Consider the following 24,578-nt stretch of genomic DNA (forward strand, 5'->3'; position numbering starts at 1 on the left):
TTTTGTTTTGTAAGATGGTTATTTTTTTAAAATTAATTAATTAATTAATTTATTTATTTTTGGCTGTGTTGGGTCTTCGTTTCTGTGCGAGGGCTTTCTCTAGTTGCGGCAAGCGGGGGCCACTCTTCATCGCGGTGCGCGGGCCTCTCACTATAGTGGCCTCTTGTTGCGGAGCACAGGCTCCAGACGTGCAGGCTCAGTAGCTGTGGCTCACGGGCCCAGTTGTTCTGCGGCATGTGGGATCTTCCCAGACCAGGGCTCGAACCCGTGTCCCCTGAATTAGCAGGCAGATTCTCAACCACTGCGCCACCAGGGAAGCCCTGTAAGATGGTTATTTTAATTCACATAATCAGAAATCTTTGGGATCGAAGTATAAATGGATCCTGAGACCAGGAAATTTGAGAACCCCTGTTTTGGAGGTTAAATATCCTTCAAATAACAGTTATTTCAAGACCCATTTAGGTAATGAACAGACCATAAGGGTGAGTCATCATCTTTCTGATATAGCTACAACTTATGAGAAATTATAAAAATAAATCTTTAAAAAATATATATTGTTTATGTTACAACAACACGGCTATTTCTGTGATGTAAAGAATATAGCAAAATGTATCAGATAAGAATGCTCTGTAGGGGAAATAGCTAGATTGAGCATTCTTTTTAAATATCAGTTTGATTTATGTCAAATTCAGCCCAGGATTAAACTGAAAAAAAAAAAAAAAAACTAAACTAAAAACATGAACCTTATTCTTAGGTAAGCAGTTAACTTTCTGAAAAACTGAACAGTTTGTTCTTGATAGGTCCTGCACCTGTGAATAATAGATTAATTCTTGTTAAAATAGATAGAAGATAAGGGGCACCCATGTCTTTAAGCATAAGAGGTATTATAAACACAAAATAATGGAAAATAATTTTTTTGTTTTATCTTGGATATTAAATATCATAACTGCATTGTGATTTGTTAAATTCAAAGTTCCATATGTGCATGGCTTCATTTTAATTTAAATGAAAAAAATAAACAATGTGGTAGTGAAGAAAAAGGTAGCTTTCATTTATATATATGTGACTAGCATATGTGGTTATATCTAAAGATCTTTTAAAGCAACATTATTTTTTGGCAAGTCAGTCTTTCCCTGCAACAAGTCAGTGTTCATTTTGAAAATTCTGAGCAGGCTATATGAAGGTCATGTGATGTATAACTCCAGCAGATAAAGCTTGTGACTAGACTTTTAAAAACTTAATAATAAGGGCAGATCAATTTTTTAACATCATTTCCACTAAAATTCATTTTTGGAAGTATGTAGACAGTAACTGATAATAACTCACTTCCTTTCACAATCAATTTCTGAGACTGATATACAAATACAGCATGTACCTTTTTTTTTTTTTTTTAAATCTGAAAGTTTGGCAAACCTAAGATTTTATTTGGAGTATTGCTGTGTTATTAAGGGTTATTTTTATACATAGTTACCTTTTTTACTTAGCAAAACAAATGTGGGTTTGTGTAGACTTTTAAAAATTTATGTATATCTGTTATACATATATAATTTCTTTTCTTCTTAGGGAAATAAGAGATTTTTAATTTAAGTTTCTAAAATAAAATTTAAGCCAAAGCACTTAAACTGACCCTGGTGTAATAATATTTGGTTAATGATACTGCTTCTGGATGAAAATGCAAGCCAATTAGAAATTAGTGCATTTGTGTGAGATCTGTTGCTGAAATTATAGCAACATGAGAAAAAGGAATAAGATTAGAGAGTAGTATATTGTTTTCATCATAGAAAATGGCTAAAGAAAAATCTCTTGAAAATCTGGTCAGGACCAGGATATATCTACAAAAAGTATGTCATTAGATAAGATCTGCTAGGTCTAGGCATGGGGATACAGATAAAGTGTTTCTATATACTATGAATAACATTCACAATCACAAATGTATGCATAAAAAAACCTTTATTAAGAAATGGGTTGAGCAATATAAAGAAAATTATTCTTAAAAAAAAAAAAGAGTAAATGGAAATATATTTCCTGATGAAAGACAGGATGTTATAAATTTGCTGTCTCTTGCCAGTTAGCTAATGTTTGATGTCATTCTAATGAAAATGCTAATAAATGGGGAGTTGGAGAACTTGACAAAACGTTTCAGGGTTTTTCTGGAAGAATTAATAGATAAAAATGGTAAAGAAATGTTTGATAAAAAGTAATGAGTATGATATACTTTCTGGATATTAAGACTTTTTAATGATTCTATAATTAAATCTGTGTGATTCTGTTAATTAAAATCAATTCATAGTACGAAAATAGCTTAGAAACAAACCTCTCTAATTTTCTAAATAAGTTGGGAGGAGAAGGATTAATCTGTAGAGTGGTGCTGGGGCAGATGCTAAGCTATTGGGGAAGTAAACCCCCTTTAGTTATCAGCTTCCATTAAAACTAAAGTAAATACCAGCTGAACTAAAAAGTTAGGGGTAAAAGTTTTTTTAAACCAAAAAAAGCTAGAAGGAAAGAGAAATGACTGACTTGAATGAGGGAAGGTTTTTTTTTTGTTCACTTTGTGTCTCTGTGTTACATTTTGGTAATTCCCTCAGTATTTCAAGCTTTTCTTTATTTGTTACAGTCATCTATGATCAGTGATCTTTGATGTGACTATGATAAAAAGATTACTGACTTGCCGAAGGCACCAATGATGGTTAGCTTTTTTTGTAGCAATAAGGTGTTTTTTTAAATTGTCATGTACATTATTTATTTATTTATTTTAATCTCTTCATGTCTTCTATTACTTAAATAGGTTTTTTTTTATTAGTTATCTATTTTATACGTATTAGTATATATATGTCAATCCCAATCTCCCAATTCATCCCACCACCACCCCTCCCCGCTTTACCCCCTTGGTGTCCATACGTTTGTTCTCTACATCTGTGTCTCTGTTTCTGCCTTGCAGACTGGTTCATCTGTACCATTTTTCTAGGTTCCACATTTATGCGTTAATATATGATATTTGTTTTTCTCTTTCTGACTTACTTCACTCTGTATGACAGTCTCTAGGTCCATCCACGTCTCTGCAAATGACCCAATTTCGTTCCTTTTTATGGCTGAGTAATATTCCATTGTATATATGTACCACATCTTCTTTATCCATTTGTCTGTCAGTGGGCATTTAGGTTGCTTCCATGACCTGGCTATTGTAAATAGAGCTGCAGTGAACATTGGGGTGCATATGTCTTTTTGATTTATGGTTTTCTCTGGGTATATGCCCAGTAGTGGGATTGCTGGGTCATATGGTAATACTATTTTTAGTTTTTTAAGGAACCTCCATACTATTCTCCATAGGGGCTGTATCAATTTACATTCCCACCAACAATGCAAGAGGGTTCTCTATTCTCCACACCCTCTCCAGCATTTATATGCCCAGTAGTGGGATTGCTGGGTCATATGGTAATACTATTTTTAGTTTTTTAAGGAACCTCCATACTATTCTCCATAGGGGCTGTATCAATTTACATTCCCACCAACAATGCAAGAGGGTTCTCTATTCTCCACACCCTCTCCAGCTCTTGTTGTTTGTAGATTTTCTGATGATGCCCATTCTAACTGGTGTGAGCTGATACCTCATTGTAGTTTTGGTTTGAATTTCTTTAATAATTAGTGATGTTGAGCAGCTTTTCATGTGCCTCTTGGCCATCTGTATGTCTTCTTTGGAGAAATGTCTATTTAGGTCTTCTGCCCATTTTTTGATTGGGTTGTTTGTTTTTTTAATATTGAGCTGCATGAGCTGTTTATATATTTTGGAGTTTAATCCTTTGTCCATTGATTCGTTTGCAAATATTTTCTCCCATTCTGAGGGTTGTCTTTTCGTCTTGTTTAGTTTCCTTTGCTGTGCAAAAGCTTTCAAGTTTCATTAGGTCCCATTTGTTTATTTTTGTTTTTATTTCCATTACTCTAGGAGGTGGATCAAAAAAGATCTTGCTGTGATTTATGTCAAAGAGTGTTCTTCCTATGTTTTCCTCTAAGGGTTTTATAGTGTCTGGTCTTACATTTAGGTCTTTAATCCATTTTGAGTTTATTTTTGTGTATGGTGTTAGGGAGTGTTCTAATTTCATTCTTTACATGTAGCTGTCCAGTTTTCCCAGCACCACTTATTGAAGAGACTGTCTTTTCTCCATTGTATATCCTTGCCTCCTTTGTTATAGATTAGTTGACCAAAGGTGCGGGTTTATCTCTGGGCTTTCTACCCTGTTCCATTGATCTATGTTTCTGTTTTTGTGCCAGTACCATATTGTCTTGATTACTGTAGCTTTGTAGTATAGTGTGAAGTCAGGGAGCCTGATTCCTCCAGCTCTGTATTTTTCCCTCAAGATTGCTTTGGCTATTCAGGGTCTTTTGTGTCTCCATACAAATTTTAAGATTTTTTGTTCTAGTTCTGTAAAAAAATGCCATTGGTAATTTGATAGGGATTGCATTGAATCTGTAGATTGCTTTGGGTAGTATAGTCATTTTCACAATATTGATTCTTCCAATCCAAGAACATGGTATATCTCTCCATCTGTTTGTGTCATCTTTGATTTCTTTCATCAGTGTCTTATAGTTTTCTGAGTACAGGTCTTTTACCTTCTTAGGTAGGTTTATTCCTAGGTATTTTATTCTTTTTGTTGCAGTGGTGTATGGGATTGTTTCCTTAATTTCTCTTTCTGAACTTTTGTTGTTAGTGTATAGGAATGCAAGAGATTTCTGTGCATTAATTTTGTATCCTGCAACTTTACCCAATTCATTGATTAGCTCTAGTAGTTTCCTGGTGGCATCTTTAGGATTCTCTATGTATAGTATCATGTCATCTGCAAACAGTGACAGTTTTACTTCTTTCCCAATTTGCATTCCTTTTATTTCTTTTTCTTCTCTGATTGCCGTGGCTAGGACTTCCAGAACTAGGTTGAATAATAGTGGTGAGAGTGGACATCCTTGTCTTGTTCCTGATCATAGAAGAAATGCTTTCAGGTTTTCACCATTGAGAATGATGTTTGCTGTGGGCTTGTCGTATATGGCCTTTATTATGTTTAGGTAGGTTCCCTCTGTGCACACTTTCTGGAGAGTTTTTATAATAAATGGGTGTTGATTTTTGTCAAAAGCTTTTTCTGCATCTGTTGAGATGATCATATGGTTTTTATTCTTCAATTTGTTAATATGGTGTATCACATTGATTGATTTGCGTATATTGAAGAATCCTTGCATCCCTGGGATAAACCCCACTTGATCATGGTATATGATCCTTTTAATGTGCTGTTGGATTCTGTTTGCTAGTATATTGTTGAGGATTTTTGCATCTATATTCATCAGTGTTATTGGTCCGTAATTTTCTTTTTTGTAGTATCTTTGTCTGGTTTTGGTATCAGGGTCATGGCCTTGTAGAATGAGTTTAGGAGTGTTCCTTCCTCTGCAATTTTTTGGAAGAGTTTGAGAAGGATGGGTGTTAGCTCTTGTCTAAATGTTTGATAGAATTCACCTGTGAAGCCATCTTGTCCTGAACTTTTGTTTGCTGGAAAATTTTTAATCAAGGTTTCAATTTCATTACTTGTGATTGGTCTGTTCATATTTTCTATTTCTTCCTGGTTCAGTCTTGGAAGGTTATATCATTCTAAGAATTTGTCCATTTCTTCCAGGTTGTCCATTTTATTGGCATAGAGTTGCTTGTAGTAGTCTCTTAGGATGCTTTGTATTTCTGTGGTGTCTGTTGTAACTTCTCCTTTTTCATTTCTAATTTTATTGATTTGAGTCCTCTCCCTCTTTCCCTTGATGAGTCTGACTAAAGGTTTATCAGTTTTGTTTATCTTCTCAAAGAACCCGCTTTTAGTTTTATTGATCTTTGCTCTTGTTTTCTTTCTATTTCATTTATTTCTGCTCTGATCTTTATGATTTCTTTCCTTCTACTAACTTTGGGTTTTGTTTGTTCTTCTTTCTCTCGTTCCTTTAGGTGTAAAGTTAGATTGTTTATTTGAGATGTTTCTTGTTTCTTGAGGTAGGCTTGTATTGCTATAAACTTCCCTTTTAGAACTGCTTTTGATGCATCCAGTAGGCTTTGGATTGTTGTGTTTTCGTTGTCATTTGTCTCTAGGTATTTTTTGATTTCCTCTTTGATTTCTTCAATGATCTCTTGGATATTTAGTAACATGTTGTTTAGCCTCCATGTGTTTGTGTTTTTTACGTTTTTCTCCCTGTAATTGATTTGTAATCTCATAGCGTTGTGGTCAGAAAAGATGCTTGATATGATTTCAGTTTTCTTAAATTTACTGAGGCTTGATTTGTGACCCAGGATGTGATCTGTCCTGGGGAATGTTCTGTGTGCACTTGAGAAGGAAGTGTAATCTGCTGTTTTCAGATGGAATGTCCTATAAATATCAATTAAATCTATCTGGTTTACTGTGTGATTTAAAGCTTGTGTTTCCTTATTAATTTTCTGTCTGGATGATCTGTCCATTGGTTTAAGTGAGGTGTTAAAGTCCCCCACTATTATTGTGTTACTGTCGATTTTCTGTTTTATAGCTGTTTAGCATTTGCCTTATGTTTGAGGTGCTCCTATGTTGGGTGCATATATATTTATAGTTGTTATATTTTCTTCCTGGATTGATCCCTTGATCATTATGTAGTGTCTTTCCTTGTCTCTTGTAACATTCTTTATTTTAAAGTCTATTTTATCTACTATGAGTATTGCTACTCCAGCTTTCTTTTGATTTCCATTTGCATGGAATATCTTTTTCCATCCCTTCACTTTCAGTCTGTATGTGTCCCTAGGTCTGAAGTGGGTCTCTTGTAGACAGCATATAGATGGGTCTTGTTTTTGTATCCATTCAGCCAGCCTGTGTCTTTTGGTTGGAGCATTTAATCCATTCACGTTTAAGGTAATTATCAATATGTATGTTCCTATGACCATTTTCTTAATTGTTTTGGGTTTGTTTTTGTAGGTCCTTTTCTTCTCTTGTGTTTCCCACTTAGAGAAGTTCCTTTAGCATTTGTTGTAGAGCTGGTTTGGTGGCGCCGAATTCTCTTAGATTTTGCGTGTCTGTAAAGCTTTTAATATCTCTATTGAATCTGAATGAGATCCTCGCAGGGTAGAGTAATCTTGGTTGTAGGTTCTTCCCTTTCATCACTTTAAATATATCATGCCACTCCCTTCTGGCTTGTAGAGTTTCTGCTGAGAAATCAGCTGTTAACCTTATGGGAGTTCCCTTGTATCTTATTTGTCATTTTTTCCTTGTTGCTTTTAATAATTTTTCCTTTTGTCTTTAATTTTTGTCAAATTGATTACTATGTGTCTCGGCGTGTTTCTCCTTGGGTTTATCCTGCCTGGGACTCTCTGCACTTCCTAGACTTGGGTGGCTATTTCCTTTCCCATGTTAGGGAAGTTTTCAACTATAATTTCTTCAAATATTTTCTCAGGTCCTTTTTCTCTTCTCCTTCTGGGACCCCTATAATGCGAATGTTGTTGTGTTTAATGTTGTCCCAGAGGTCTCTTGGGCTGTCTTCATTTCTTTTCATTCTTTTTTCTTTATTCTGTTCCATGGCAGTGATTTCCACCATTCTGTCTTCATTTATCCGTTCTGCCTTGGTTATTCTGCTATCGATTCCTTCTGGTGTACTTTTCATTTTAGTTATTGTATTGTTCATCTCTGTTTGTTTGTTCTTTAATTCTTTTAGGTCTTTGTTAAACATTTCTTGCATCTTCTTGATCTTTGCCTGCATTCTTTTTCTGAGGTCCTGGATCATCTTCACTATCATTATTCTGAATTCTTTTTCTGGAAGGTTGCCTATCTCCACTTCATTTAGTTGTTTTTCTGGTTTTTTATTTTTTTATTTTTTTATTTATTTATTTTTGGCTGTGTTGGGTCTTCGCTTCTGTGAGAGGGCTTTCTCCAGTTGTGGCGAGCGGGGGCCACTCTTCATCGCGGTGCGTGGGCCCCTCACTATCGTGGCCTCTCTTGTTGCGGAGCACGGGCTCCAGACGCGCAGGCTCAGTAATTGTGGCTCACGGGCCCAGCTGCTCCATGGCATGTGGGATCCTCCCGGACCAGGGCTCGAACCCGTGTCCGCTGCACTGTGAGGCCGACTCTCAACCACTGTGCCACCAGGGAAGCCGTTTTCTGGTGTTTTATCTTGTTCCTTCATCTGGTACATAATCCTCTGTCTTCTCATTTTGTCTGTTTTTCTGTGAATGTGATTTCAGTCCACAGGGTGCAGGATTGTAGTTCTTTTTGCTTCTGCTCTCTGCCCTCTGGTGGATGAGGCTATCTAAGAGGCTTGTGAAAGTTTCCTGATGGGATGAACTGGTGGTGGGTAGAGCTGGGTGTTGCTCTGGTAGGCAGGGCTCAGTAAAACTTTAAAACTGCTGATGGGTGGGGCTGAGTTCCCTCCCTGTTGGTTGTTTGGCCTGAGGTGACCCAGCACTGGAGCCTACAGGCTCTTTGGTGGGTCTAATGGTGGACTCTGGGAGGGGTCACGCCAGTGAGTACCTCCCAGAATTTCTACTGGCAGTGTCCTTGTCCCCATGGTGAGCCACAACAGCCCCCCGACTCTGCAGGAGACCATCTGACATTAGCAGGTAGGTCTGGTTCAGTCTCCTATGGGGTCAATGCTCCTTCCCCTGGGTCCCAATGTGCACACTACTTTGTGTGTGCCCTCCAAGAGTGGAGTCTCTGTTTCCCCTAGTCCTGTCGAAGTCCTGCAGTCAGATCCTGCTAGCCTTCAAAGTCTTATTCTCTAGGAATTCCTCCTCCTGTTGCTGGACTACCAGGTTGGGAAGCCTGACGTGGGGCTCAGAACCTTCACTCCAGTGGGTGGACTTCTGTGGTATAAGTGTTCTCCAGTTTGTGAGTCACCCACCCAGCGGTTATGGTATTTGATTTTATTGTGATTGCACCCCCCCTACCATCTCATTGCAGCTTCTCCTTTGTCTTTGGATGTGGGGTCTTTTTTGGTGAGTTCCAGTGTCTTCCTGTCGATGAACGTTCAGCAGTTAGTTGTGAGTCCAGTGCTCTCGCAAGAGGGAGTGAGAGTACTTCCCTCTACTCCGCCATCTTGAACCAATTTCCAGATGAGGGAAATTTTAGTAAGTTTAAAAACATTAGAATGCATTTCTGACCAAAAACAAACAAACAAAAAGCAAAATAAAAGGATAAAAGCAAACCAAACTAGGGAAATATGATAGCACATATGATAGGTATAAGGGCTTCAAAAAACATTAATATAGAAAGAATATACAAATCAGAAAACTTTAAATGGACAAATAACATGAATATGCAATTCAAAAGGTGTGAACATTGGCTTATAATAACTTGGACAAATACTTGTTCTCAGTAACAATAGAAATGTAAGTTATAAATAGTCTTATATAAATTTCAAAGGTTTCTTTTTTTGTGTTTTTATTTTTACTGAGATCATCTAATGCAGGCCAACTTGAAATGGTCCTCATAAAACAGCATTGTAACTTAGTACAACCTTTTGAAAAACAGTTTGTAGTGTTTATCAGCTTATAAAATATTCATGCTTCTCCACTTAATAATTCTACTTTGAGGAATTTTCCCCAAGGACTTAAATCAGAAGTGCAAGTAAGTGTTTAGGCACAAAGAAGTTTTTAATATAAAAAAGTGAAACTAGTATACACTAATAACAAATGGCTAAGTAAATTATGATAAATCAGTGCCGTGTAACCAGTAAAAATATTTGAGTTTTTGACACAATGAGAGGATGAAAGTTGAAGATTAAAAACATTTTAGTGGTGTTAAGTTGTTTTTAAAATGTCCACAATCAGAAAGAGGGAGAATATGTCAAAATGTTTAACATGGTTTACTGGATAACAAAATGGAGGTTTTTTTCATTCATTCTTATGCTTTCTCATACATACCAATTTTTCCACAATGATATATAATCAGAAAAAAATGATACAACTTTTGAGGAAGTTAAAGTTTTTATTGTTTCTGACTATTTTTGTTTGTTGATGTTTAATGTGTTTTAGCAGACAGGCTCACAGGGAAAAATAATAAATTCTTAATATTTCCTAAATTCTACAGTCTCCTTTAAAAAAATTTTTAAAGATAAATTACATTTCATATTCAGATCAGACTATGGGAATAAGTGAATGCCCCTTGGTTACATTTCAAGTAGGCCCGTAAGTATTATCACTTCTTTCTCTACTTCCAGTAGTGTAAATATTTGAATTATCCTAAGTAATGATGTTTTTATTCTAATTTACACTATGATTTGTTTCCACTTAAAAAGATACTTTCATTTACATTTTGTATTGTGTTGTATTTAGAATCAGAAGTGATAAATGACTGAATGGCAAATTCCACTTAGTCTGTAAAGCCAGGCTGCTGAAGTGCTCTAGCTTTTATAAGCCATGAAACCTTGAACAAGTTATTTGATCTCTCTCTACCTTAGTTGGTCTTTAGTAAAATGAGGATAATAGTACATGTCTCACAGAGTAAGGTGAAGTAAAATGCTTAATGAATTACTATATGCAAAATGCTTTGAACAGTGCTTGTCATATAGTAAGGGAGCAATATATATATAATTATGTGTGTGTATATATATATATAAAAATATATATGTATATATATATATATAAAATTATTAACTGTGATATAGTATTTGGAAATACAGGATCCCTGGGAGATTGCAGTCCTGCAGTCTTATTTAAAAATTAATTTCATTTAAAAATAAGATGAATGGTCCTTTAACAGTGTAAGGAAAAATGTGGCTTTGGTCCTTCTGATCAATGTAATTTAATCGTTAGTATCAATAGTGAAAAGAAACATTTAGCATGTGAATGCCACTTGTGCAGTTTTATTCATGAAACAATAGATATGGAAAAAGAGCTCACCACATCCATAGAATATCACCATACTTTACAAAAAATTAAATTAGCTCCCTTCATGTTTGTCAGACCTTTACTGTTTTGTTGTTTTCTTATTATGAGCTCCTTCTAACCTAAATTAGTAGACACTAACCCTAGATATTGTCCTCCAATGAGTGTCTGACCAGTGTAGTGGAGGAGTATCTTTGTTTTTTATTTCAGAGTTTAAATCTTTAAATAAAAATACACTGTCAACTTATATTTTAAATTACTAAGTCATGGGGCTTCCCTGGTGGCGCAGTGGTTAAGAATCTGCCCGCCAGTGCAGGGAACATGGGTTCGAGCCCTGCTCCGGGAAGATCCCACATGCCGCGGAGCAACTAAGCCCGTGCACCACAGCTGCTGAGCCTGCGCTCTAGAGCCCACGAGCCACAACTACTGAGCCCACATGCCACATCTACTGAAGCCTGCATGCTCTAGAACCTGTGCTCGGCAACAAGAGAAGCCCACGCACCGCAACAAAGAGTAGCCCCCACTTGCCACAACAAGAGAAAGCCTGCACGCAGCAACGAAGACCCAACACAGCCAAAAATAATAAATAAAAATAAATAAATTTATAAATTACTAAGTCATGGAATTGGAAGAGACTTTAGAAATTAGTACTCCATTCCTCCCAGTATCTCTTTTTACAGCGCACCCACCCCTCCCCCAACCTCAGCGCATTTCGCAATGGGGGCAGTTATTCTTTTTTTTTTTTTCCTTTGGCCTCGCCCGCAGGATCTCACTTCCATAATCGCAGGCCACAGCCATGAAAGCCTGGAATTCTAACCACTAGGCCACCAGGGATCTCCCTCAGTTATTCCTTTTTGAAGTGCTGATTGCATTCTTATTCTTCTCTAATCAAGTTCGTTATGCTGATAGTCTGAAAGTTGTTCAATTAGTATAATTGTAGATTTTTACCTTAATATTATATCTTGAAACTTGGGAGGAGCGTCACTGTTTTTTTCTAGTTTCTTATTAATAGTTGCCAGGAGCTGAATTTCTACTATATGTCAGGCATTTTGCATAAATATTTAAAAGTCCTCACAATTAGTTATATCACAAGTCTTTTCTCAAATTTAGATTTAGCACACCTCTTCCAGGAAGCTTTCCTTAAAACTTCCCCTTCTTGCAAGTAGATCAGGTGTCCTCCTTCTCTGGGTACACAGTGCCCTGTATGTATATGCAGTTCTGTCGTTGCCCTTTCCATTTTGATCATAATTTACTTCTAGTTGCCTGTGGTTCCCCTCTCCCTCACCAGGTCTTAAGTGTTTTGTCAGAAAGAAGTTTCTCTGTGTACCTAGCACGGATCTTGGCATGGTGCCTTGCACACTCAAATATTTGTCAGAGCAGTTGTGACTTAAGTCATGCAGTTATTAAGTGCATTAATAACTTGGGTTGGTCTGGCTTCCTAATATCATGGTGCTGACACAGAGAGTCATTAATTTCAAACACTTTCCAAATATTTATTCTTTCAGAATGATGATTTTTACCAGAACCTTTCTGTCTTCATTGCAGGGAAGTGTGGCCACGGCTGCCTTACCGGAGAGCGGGTCTTCCCTTGCCTTGCGAGCCCTGGGGTGGGGCTCACTTTATGCCTGGTGTGGGGTTGGTGTGATCAGCTTCGCAGTCTGGAAGGCTTTAGGAGTTCACAGTGTAAGTAACTGCAGTCCTATAATTGGTATCTGGAATGTTTATTCTACTTTGTGTGGTCTAAATCTTCCAGATTTTCAAATTTGCATATAGTTTATTCACTATCTTGTGAAGTGATGACAGAGAATTGACTAAATTTTTACTAATAACTAGGCAGCTTCTCATTACTAGTAAATCATATAAATAACTTAAATATTTAAGGGTGGTGAAACTTCAAATATAATTAAGTAATGACTAATGATAGCAAATGTTCGTTCTGTATAAATTTGTGGGAGCTACTTGTTCAGTAAAATAATTTGGAACAACTTTCTATGCTGTTTGACATCCATATATATAAACATCGTTGTAAAATAAAGCATTTTAAAATTATTATTTAAATTATTAATGTGTTTACACATTATTGGAAAAAGATCCTAGTACCTGTGTGTGTGTAACTTATACTCCAAGCTAAAAAGCTGTACATTCGGAATATTTGGCTTCTTTTTATTTAAACTACTGGTAGGAAGTTCTGTGGACCAGGCTCTTTGTGACAGGTGAGAATTGGTGGTGGTTTAGAATGGGTGGCAGAAGTCGAGTTGATGAAAAGAGGTTCTGGATTTATTTCGAAGGTAGGGGCAACAAGGACTTGTTATAAATTGAATGTGGGAGGTGAGAGAAAAAGTCACGTCAAGGATGTCTCCAGGCTTTTGGTCTGAACGACTGGAAAATGGATGGGACCAGTGTGAAAGGAGCAGATATTAGGGGATCATGTCAGGGGCTCAGTCTGGGACTTATGAGTTTGAGGTAGATTTTAGATAGCCAAGTGGAGAGTCAAGTAAGCAGTTAGATATAGAAGTTTGGAATTCAAGGTGAAGATCTAAATCAGTATGTGGATAGTATGTAAACCATGAGATCAGATGAGCTCACATAGGCAGTGAATGTAGAGAGAAAAGAGAAGAAGTCTAAGGAAGGAGCTCTTGGTTTAGGAGCTCCTCAGGTTTAGAGGTTGAGGAATGAGGAGAAGGTTTCCCTGCTGAAGAAGCAGGGAAACCAGGAGAATGGTGACTTGGATGCCAGGTGAAAAAACATCTTTCAAGGAGGAGGATGCTGGGTATAAGTCATGTAAGATGAGAACTGGTAGTTCACTGAGATGTAGTGGTCATTGGTGGGTAGAGCCTGAGTGGAGTGGATCCGAAGGAGAATGGAGGAGAGAGCTTGGAGGCAGTGTGTATGGGCAAGTCTTGAGTTTTGCTGTAAAGAGAAAGAAAGAAAGGGGTCATAGCTAGAAGGGGGAATGGGATCAAGAGAGGTTTTTTTTTTTTAAGTTGGGAGAATTAACAGCATGTGTGTGTGCTGATAGGAATGATTCAGTTGGGGGGGGATTGATGCAAGGGAGAGGGAATTGCTGGAGTAATAGGGATTATTATTATTGAATTTCTCACATTTATTTTTATCATAACTACATAGGCATTATTGTACTTTTCACTTAAAATATACTGATAGACAAACAGATGTTGCTTTTTTCCTAGTCTGAGTAACCTTTATTTTTAAAGTAACTGCCTGCGAGTTATTGTTTGTAACAATAAAGTAGGGATTACTTGAAAAAAGTTAGAAAACCCATGACTGAAGATTTTTTTTTTAAAGGGAACGCTATTTATTTATTTATTTATTTTGGCTGTGTTGGGTCTTCGTTTCTGTGTGAGGGCTTTCTCTAGTTGCGGCATGCGGGGGCCACTTCATCGCGGTGCACGGGCCTCTCACTATCGTGGCCTCTCTTGTTGCGGAGCACAGGCTCCAGACGCGCAGGCTCAGTAGTTGTGGCTCATGGGCCCAGTTGCTCCGCAGCATGTGGGATCTTCCCAGACCAGGGCTCGAACCCGTGTCCCCTGTATTGGCAGGCAGATTCTCAACCACTGCGCTACCAGGGAAGCCCCAACTGAAGATTTTTGATGATTTTTATTGTTACCTCAATTTTGCTTTGACCAATATAAAATCTCTTCTTCCATTTCAGGGATTGCACCAGACATTTTAGACATAGCAGATTATTTAATCCTCACAACAGCTATAAGTAGGTGTTAATATCCCCCATTTTATAAATGAGGAAATAGGGACTCAGGTTAAGTCACTTGCCCAAGATCACACAGCTTGTAATTGGCAGAGTCAAGATTTGAAGCTTAGTCTGATGGTCTGCAGAACCTGGTTCGCTTCCAATTTTACCTCCCTTAGCTAAGGTGGGAGATAAAGGTGTAGGTGGAAGGGGCAGGGGAAGGAGCTGGTGAATCTGGTTTTGACTGTGGCGTGATCCACACAGGCTTGATCATTTGACAGGTTTTACTGGGTAGCTTCAGTGTGGACCTCCCAACATCATAATTGACTTCAGTCTGGTATAGGACCAGCCATTCTTTTCTCATATGAGAGCAGTTATTTGAAAACAAATGGAAAAGATTGGGAGGAAATATGTCTGGTGATAATATGTGAAAGAATTATGGGCGTGTGGATGAGTTTTGTATTTTACTTTTCTGTGTAATTCTTAAATATGTATTGCTTTGACAATAATACTGCTTTTTAAAAAATAGTCCTAGATTTTATTTTTATTAATTTATGCTGACTGTAAAGCACAACTGCCTAGGAGTACACAAAACTTCCTTGACTACATATGAAATCTGCTTTGGGGGAGGGGCATGCAAATAATAATGAAGTTATTAAGCTTTTGGTTTCTATAAAAATGACGGTCTGTTAGTACTTCATATTGAGTGCATGGAATTGATAGGTAATGTTTCTAGAGTTTAGTAATGTAGGTCATAAATTGAGTAGTAAAGTTTTAAGGTATTTGAAAATATGAACAGTCTTTGATTTAGAAGAGTCATAATGAATCAATCCAAATTTTCATAGACCAACAAAATTAGGTTACTTAAATTAAATTATATGCTTGAGAACTTGGGCTTTATGGGCTAGACTGTGCTATTTTAGTTTCTAGAATGTGAAATTTTTTGTTTTATGGCACTGATAAGAGGATTATTACCTAAATAAAATATTTGGGGGCGGGATTCTTTTCTGATTGGCACTATTGAATGTATGGAGACTTGGAATCCTTTTATATTGCATCTTCATGTCTTTAACCAAAAAGAGAGAATGCAAATATCCTCTCCCTACTGGTAAGTTTAGGCATATCAGTTTGATTTCCACATCTGAGAAGTCTCACAGAAAAATGAACCCACTGATACTTTTTTAGGACACATCTTTTAAAAGCAGTCGTGTTTATTAATTTGTTTATTCAAAAGACATTTGTGGGCCTACCCTGAGCCTGGCACTGAGCTAAGACAGTGCTCCCCAGTGGACTGTTAGTATGTAAGGCATAGGTTTTTAAGCGTTATGGGTGACTTTCCAAGGAAATTCTTATTATATGACCCTGCCCTGAGGCTTGTGGAGAGCAATGTGGTATATTTCGGTTCTGCATTTAGAGAGTTGTTTTTTTTTTAAATAAATTTATTTATTTATTTATTTTTGGCTGTGTTGGGTCTTTGTTGCTGCTCACGGGCTTTCTCTAATTGTGGCGAGCGGGGGCTACTCTTCGTTGCAGTGCACGGGCTTATCATTGTCGTGGCATCTCTTGTTGCGGAGCACGGGCTCTAGGCGTGTGGGCTTCAGTAGTTGTGGCACGTGGGCTCAGTAGTTGTGGCTTGCGGGCTCTAGAGCGCAGGCTCAGTAGTTGTGGCGCACGGGCCTAGTTGCTCCGCGGCATGTGGGATCTTCCCAGACCAGGGCACGAACCCGTGTCCCTTGCATTGGCAGGCGGATTCTTAACCACTGCGCCACCAGGGAAGCCCTGCATTGAGAGAGTTTTGATGAGGTTGCCCTGATTCCAGTGATGAACTTTTATCACTGTTTACTTCCTCTCATTAGGAAACGTCATGTGTCTATGAGGAATGAAAAGTTTTAGTCAAAAAATGAGCAAAAATGGTTGCGGTCTGTGCACTCAGTAAGTAATTGAGATGATCATTCTAGATAAATGCATGTAAATCAGAATGAATTCCAGTGTCAAAATAGTTGAATTGTATTAAATCTCCAATGTAAACCAGTTCCATAGAAAAGGGTGCCATCTAGTGGCTGACCAAGAGCAGCCTGCATTCCCTATTTTAATTCACAGCTACATCTGCTGGCTGAAAAGGCTAAAAGCGCAAAGCTCTTCAGTTTGTTAGAAATATTTTGGATTTACTCTTTGTTTATTCATAATTAGTGCAGAATTTCATTCACATGGAACATGTTTAATACATCATATATAAATAAAAAATTTTAATTTACACAATGGTAGATCATTTAATCAGAGGTTCCAAAAAAGGAGAGCTAGTGGAAGCTATCTTGTCAGCCAACTGTAGCAGATCAGGCTGCCCAGGATTTAAAATGGGACCCTGCCTGCCTTAGCGTAGGAATGAGTGCAGGTCCAGCCTGGCATCGCCACACCAGCTCCACCCTGCTGACCAGCCATGGGCATGGCCTGATTGCTCAGAATGGGTTCATCACTTACTTTGAATTATGGTATTTTATCATGTGGTTATGATCGAGGCAGCATTAATTTTATAACAGGAACTGAATTGTGAAAAGAATGAACATTTACTGTGGGTTCATGGTCCCCCTAATGCAGCTGTGCACATGATCCTGGTACATTCAGGCCATGTGAGTGCACAACATGGTGATGTGATTAGATTGTTTATTAGGGCAGATGTTTTAAGTTTAGAGAATAGTGGAGATAAATGCTCTTCAGGCAGTAAGGGCGTTAGTGATACTAACTTGTAATCCCCCAGTTGTCAAAAGAAAAAACCATGCCACCTACAGTTATTTACATGTTAAAACTTTTTTACCTTTTATTATTTATAGTCGGTATTGAGCAAGAGGTTGAGCATATTTATGGTTAGGCTGTCTTGTTTTTTTTTCTTCCCTTTGAAGGAAAAACATTAGGTGTATAAAAAATTCCTGATAGATATGATTGGAATCACTATAGCTTTTTATGCCTAATGGTCCTGTGTTCTGCATTTGTTTGAAGTTATCTCAAAATATTGGTCAGAATCACCCACTGCTAACGTTTACCGTGGTTGTGTTAGAATATATCCATGATACCTGGTGTAGTTAAATTTACATGTCATTTATAGTTGTCTTCACAGGAGCTAAAACATCGATAGAAATAAAACCATGAATGGAAACATTCTCAGTTATTGTAAAATACTTTAAATTGTCCAGAGATTTAAATTTTAAAATTAACTCTTATAAATGGAGTTTTTTTTTTTAACCATGGGATAAGAGGTATTTGTTTTTATTTACATATATTGGTGTTTATTTTTAAAGAAAAAATATATTTAGGACCTACTTTTTTAAAACAAAAATGGGTTTTTAAATTAATTAATTTATTTATTTATTTATTGGCTGCATTGGGTCTTCGTTGCTGTGTGGGCTTTCTCTAGTTGCGGCGAATGGGGGCTACTCTTTGTTGCGGTGCACGGGCTTCTCATTGCGGTGGCTTCTCTTGTTACAGAGCAGAGGCTCTAGGCTCGCGGGCTTCAGTAGTTGTGGCTCGCGGGCTCTAGAGCGCAGGCTCAGTAGTTGTGGCGCACAGGCTTAGCTCCTCCGCGGCATGTGGGATCTTCCCGGACCAGGGCTCGAACCCGTGTTCCCTGCATTGGTAGGCGGATTCCTAACCACTGTGCCATCAGGGAAGTCCATGGCTTTGCTTTTTGTAAAAAAAAAAAAATATATATATATATATATATATATATATATATGTACTCATTGTTTGAAAAGAAAAAATCAGTGTAGAAAAGGTCAAAAACAAAAATCACCAAAGATCTCCCTGAATTGTAATCACTTATTATAGTAGGAACATCCTTGTAGAGCTTCTATAGGCATGCTCATATAATCATACATAAATATTGTTTTACTGTACTACTCTGGAACTTTTTTTCACTGAACAGTCTTAAGAACATCTTTGCACAGTGGAGTATATGAATCTCCATCACTTTTAATGGCTACATGGTACTCAATTGTATGTTATAATTTACTTAATCAGTCTCCAGCCAACAGCATTTAGATTGTAATTTTTCACTATCAAACACCATAGTGAACCTCTATAGGCATACATCTTTTTGTACTGTTCTTTGTCAAGAAATGTGTTCTAAAGACAGAAGATGCTATTGTTGAATCAAAGTGTAGTTTTAAAATGTTTTTGATATTTGTTGCTAAATGGCCTTCCAGGAAAGTTTATACAATTTAGAAGATACCAGCAATGTATACAAGTTTGCTAGCACCCTTGCCATTAGTAGCTTTTATTACTCTGAAATTTTTGCCAATCTGATACATGGAAAATTTCTTCCTTTATTGTGTCTCTCTGAAGACCTTGCTGCTGTAAAGGCTTTTATGGAAATAATCTGTGACTGGAGTCACAAATACTCTCCAGCCCCAGTCTTGCCTCCTCATCTTATATAGGTTGCTTTTTTCTCAAAAGGCCAGACCTCTTTTTCTTTAAAAAACTAAAAGTAAAACATGTTAAAACATAACATATTTTAAATATTTCTCTAAAAAGTGTCATTTGACTTTCCTCTTCAAAGAAAGATTTTTTTTAATTCTTCTCCATTATGGTTCATCATAGGATGTTGACTAGAGCTCCCTGTGCTGTACAGCAGGACCTCGTGGCTTATGCATTCTCTATGTAATAGTTTGCGCTTGCTACTCCCAAACTCCTGGTCCCTCCCTCCCCCACAACTGCAAGGCTGTTCTCTATGTCTGTGAGTCTGTTTCTGTTTCGTAGATAAGTTCATTTGTGTCATTTTAGATTCCACATGTAAATGATAGCATATGGTATTTGTCTTTCTCTTTCTGACTTTGCTTAGTATGATCATCTCTAGGTCCATCCATGTTGCTGCACATGGCATTATTTCATTCTTCTTTATGGCTGAGTAATATTCTATCGTACATATATATACATCTTCTTTATCCATTCATCTGTTGATGGACATTTAGGTTGTTTCCGTGTCTTGGCTACTGTAAATAGTACTGCTGTGAACATAGGGGTTCATATATCTTTTTGAATTACAGTTTTGTCCCAATATATTCCCAGGAGTGGGATTGCTGGATCATACGCCAACTCTATTTTTAGTTTTTTGTGGAACCTCCATACGGTTCTCCACAGTGGCTGCACCAACTTACATTCCCACCAACAGTGCAAGAGGGTTCCCTTTTCTCCACACCCTCTCCAGCATTTATTATTTGTAGACTTCTTGATGATGGCCATTCTGACTGGTGTGAGGTGATACCTCATTGTAGTTTTGATTTTCATTTCTCTAATAATTAGCAATGTTGAGCATCTTTTCATGTGCCTATTGGCCATCTGTATGTATTATAAGAAAGATCTTTTAAAAGAAGTAATATTATACCTTATCTCTGAGACAATGGTGAGTGCACGCTAATAAAATTTATTTTCTCCAGCTCTTTTTTGTAGCTGTTGCTAGGTATACTTTTATATTAATATTTAGGCTCACTTCTTAATTACCTTATGACCAGCTTGAGGGCTTTTGCTAATTACAGTCAAATTTCTTTTACTTTTTGCTGATTTCAGTTTTACCAACATTCTGGTGTATCTCATATTAAATACATTTATTCTTACACCGTGTTTACTTACTTCAAATGAAAGCAGCATTGTAGGGTGAATGCTTGAACCCCACACGTAAAATAAAACTATGGAAAAGCTTAAAAGTTTTTAACTTCTAAGATATCTAAGAAGGAAATAAACTTCATGCTGTATACTTTTCATTGGTTTAGGTCAAAGATTAAAAACAAATTCGAGTCTCCTGGCAAATTGTTTAATGGTAGCCACTTCTGAGTGGTCTGCAGGGGAAGTCTGAAACACGGCTGAAACGTTTCCCTCTGTGTCCTCGCCTAATCTAATTTCAGTGCTTCCAAAGATTTCTACCAGCCCGCCCCCAGGAAGAAAGCTTCAGTTTCTTATTCTGACTGCCTTATGTCAGCAGCCGCCGCCTTGCTTCCTCTTCCTGATGGTGCTTCCTAGACCGCCCAGAACGCAGTCGTCATGGTCTTGCAGAGATAGCGCCATCTGTCAAGCCCTTGGGCCTTCAGACAGCTTAAGCACTGAGGAATATTTTTCCTGGAATCATTTTTAAATTAATTGGAAGTGGCACTGTGCGTCAGTTAAATTCAGGTCTGAGGTGACAAGAACATCTCTATACTCCTTATTTCCCATTCCATTGCAGCTCTAATGGGCTTGGCATCCCAGTGGTGAGAGGTACTCTGTGTGAATGTGGAGGAGCAATTTGGTGACAGAGAGACCGAATCAAAGGGACTTGGTCAGTTTAAAATGGGACGTAATGACTGATGTTCTTTCCCTTTTTTTTTTTTTGCCAAGGGTTGGGGGAAATCAGCCGTTTTGGCGTATTGCCAAGATTCCTCTTTAAAAACCTACCAGTTTCCTTTTACAAGTAAAATAGGGCCCCAAGCATCTTATAAAGCATTTTATAAAGTAAGAGTGTGCAACACTTACCAGGAAAGATAAGCTCTGCCATAAAAGCCTTCTTGTTCCAGGCCTGACACAAATCAGGCTTAATCACCTCAAGAATGTTCCCAGTCTCACTCCGCTGGAGGGAAGGTAGCCTTGATTTCACTTGGGTTTCTTATTGAGCATAGAAAATTGGACTCACATGAGCAGGTCTCTCTAACCAAAGCATTGTGGAGTGCAGACCTGATAGCGCACGCTTTCCCCTTAAGCTTTGTGTAAGTATTTCCTGACTGAAATACTTCTAACAATTTTAAGAAGAAATCTTTTTTTTTTAATGTGCTGTATATCTTTCCGCAACGCAGATTGTGTTGAACATAATTTCACTTTCTCTTGATGACTCAGATATATCAGTTATCATTTGCTTCTGTGCTAACAGATTCTGGGCTTTCATAGTTCTTATTCTTTTTGTACTTCTTCCTGATCCTACTTTGGCTCTTGTTTTTCACTTCCCACCATCCTGTTTACTTCCGGTTCCTTCTTTGCCCTTGTATTTTCTCCACGGTTCTATCCATTCCAGTGGCTTCATCCACATGCAGACAACTGCCAGGACTGCGTCTTCAGCCAGACCCCTGAGCTCCTAGCTCATGGGCCCGTTTGACTGGACACTGATGCTTGGATGTCCTACCGGTGTCGTGTGTGTTTCCACTTGAACTGTCATTTACCCCCCCCATTTCGCCCCCCAACCTACTGCCGGGTCACCCACAGTGAATGGCAGTATCATCCATCATCTAGTAATGCTGCCTGGACTGAAAAGCTGGATTTTATCATGACCACACTCCTCTCACCCCTGTATCTGATCAGTCACCACGTCTTGCTCCTCCCCCACCCTCACAGCCACTGTAGCTGGGGCACCTTCCTGCCCCAAGATGCTTATCACAGCTAATGTCCCTTCTCCCTGCCTGCCACCTTGCCCCGTCACAGCCCTTTCCCCACACTACTGCAAGGATGCGCTGGCCGTCATCTTCCCCGCACCTCTGCCTTTCTACCATGGGTGAAATATCCATGCTGCAGCCAAAGCCCCACACGCATGAGGGCATTCAACCGCCTCCCACCCCATCTACCCAAGGACCTCGCTCCCATAATTATCCCCAGCCTTTGATGATCATCAGTTTTCCCTCTGCTGCAGTGTGTAGAGACGTGCTCTAGTTTCTCCCACCTCTAAAAGTCTTCTCTTGGTGTTCCTCATCCTCCTCCAGGTACCAGCCCATTTGCCTGCTTCCCATCATAGAGGAGATTTCTTGAAAAGAGTTGCCTGTGATCACTGTCTCCACTTCCTCTCCTTTTTCTCCTCAGTCCAGCTGCTTTCCCAGCACACCCAAAACTGCTGGTGTGGGTCGCCAGGGCCCTCCTTGTTGCCAGGTCCAGGTCTTGTCGTTATCCTTCTGTTACTTGACCTCTCAGCAACACTTGACACAAGTGAGCATTCTCCCCTCTCTTGGCTTCTACCCCTTCCACCTCACTGGCCATTTTTGTGCATCTCCTTTTCTGGCTCCTCCCCTGCAGACCTGGAAGTGTTGGAGTGTCCGGTGGCTTCATACTTGGACTCTTCTGTTCTCCATCTGTCCTCAGTCCTTGGTGCTCTTGCCTATTCCCTGGCATTAAAAACAATCTATACAATCTGATAATGTCCAAATACATAGCTCCAGCCTGACCTTCAGATTTGCCTTGAAACCGCACGTGGTCCATCTCGTCTCACAGGCATGTCAAAGCCCCACGTCCCAACCAGAAGTTGTGGTTTCCTCTCCTCCTCCCCAACTTGCTCCTCCCTTAGTCTCTCCCATTTCAGTGAGTGCCACTCCCATCCCCCCAGTCATTCAAGCCAAAAACCCAGCAGAGAATCATGGTAGATTTTCTCATTTCCCATCATTCCCTTCACCTAAGCTGTGAGCAAGTCCTGCTTGTTAGCCCAGCTGCTAAACAGAGCCTGGCTCTTTCATCTCTCTCCACCTCCATTCATCTTTTGCCTGGTGTATTGAAATAGTTTCTTGTCTAGTATCTCGGCCTCTCCTTTACTTTCCCTAGAATTTTTTTTCTACGCAGATATTTTTTAAATGTAGGTTAAATCATGTCACTCCTTTATTTAAAAACCCTTCAGCATCTCCTGTTGAGGAAGTCTCACAGGATGTAGCCCCACCTACCTTGCTGACCTCATCTTGAGCCACCACAGTCACTTCTCCCATCCCACGCCCACCTCGTCCTGCCAGGCTCTGGGCCTTCTTGTTCCTTCAGCACTCCAGCCTTATTTCTGCGTAGGGCCTTTCTAGCTTTGCCCAGGAAACTCCTTCCCTGGGTCTTTGCAGGGCTGGCTCTATGTAGCCATCCAGGGTTTCAACCCAAATTTATTTCACCCCCTCAGAGAAGCTTCCCCAGACCATCTAATTAAAATACAGTAGCCTCTTCATTCCCACCACTCAGTTCCTCTCTGATGTTATCCTGTTTTCTTCATGACACTTGTTACAAAATGAAGTTATATTGACCATTTTAAAATGTTAATCTGTTTTTGCTAAAAGAACATAAATTCTAAGAGAGTGGAGTTTACCTTGTTCATTGCTGTATCCTCAGCACCTGCACCGTGCCCACTAGCACAGAGGAGGTATTTAGTGAACTCTGTTGGATGAAATCTGATCACACTGCTTCTGTCACTTCAGTGGCACCCTCTTGCCTTGAGAATACATTCCAGGTTCCTTGAAGAGGTTTGTAAGTTCCTGTGTGATCTGGCCCCTGCTTATTCTTTAACTCATTGCTTCTCGACCAGGGGCAGGGGAGGTGTGTGTGGCAAATTTGCTGTGTCCCGCCCGCCCACCTCCACCCACGACGGAGATTTGGCAGTGTCTGGTGGTACTGTCTGGGCCGTCATAACTACAGGAGAGCTACTGGCATCTAATGGGTAGAGGCCAGGGAAGCTGAGGAACATCCTGCAGTGCATAGGACAGGCCCACAAAGAATGATCTGGTCCAGAATGTCAGGAGTGCTGCGGTTGAGAGTCTAGCTGTGCCTCTAATAAGCCTCTGTCACGGTCAGAGGTCTAGCCGTGCTGAAAGGCCATGTGCTTTCTAGCCTCAGAGCCTTGTCCTTGCTGATCCCCCACCTGGAACACCCCTTTCTTTCTTCACTATTCCCAGCTGCTGCTGACCCTCTTTGTTGCCCAGATGGAGTCTGGAGGCAAATTAGTTTTTAAACTTTATAACGTGGAGTTAATCTGTTTTGGCAGTTTGGAGTTCATAAAGGTAACTTAAGGTTACCTCAAATTGAAAGTAACTTCCATACACAAAAATACCCTTTGTGTCATTTTTTTTTTTAGATGGGTAGAGCTGTTGTTACTGAGGACTAGAGTATTATTTCTATTAAGCCAATTGCAGAGAATAAATGAGCTGAATTAGTAAAACAGCACTTATGCAGTTAGAGCCTATAGCCATAAAATTACTCTCTCAATTTTTAGATACGATTTAGGATGTTTAAACACATACTAATGAATATTAATTTCTTTGTTTTTCATGTTTTGTGCCACATTAA

General features: G+C 38.8%; 1 protein-coding gene across 1 annotated transcript in view; it reads left to right on the plus strand.

Annotated features, from left to right (window-relative positions):
• Nucleotides 1-24,578, plus strand: part of TMEM242 (transmembrane protein 242) — a 47,249-nt gene that overhangs the window by 4,208 nt on the left and 18,463 nt on the right. The window contains exon 3 of the mRNA XM_061207290.1: nucleotides 12,395-12,532. Coding sequence (XP_061063273.1) covers nucleotides 12,395-12,532 — 138 coding nt within the window. The remainder of the gene's footprint in view (nucleotides 1-12,394; nucleotides 12,533-24,578) is intronic.

The sequence above is a fragment of the Eubalaena glacialis genome, chromosome 12 (genome assembly GCF_028564815.1).
Source record: "Eubalaena glacialis isolate mEubGla1 chromosome 12, mEubGla1.1.hap2.+ XY, whole genome shotgun sequence".
In the NCBI taxonomy this organism is placed as follows: Eukaryota; Metazoa; Chordata; class Mammalia; order Artiodactyla; family Balaenidae; genus Eubalaena; species Eubalaena glacialis.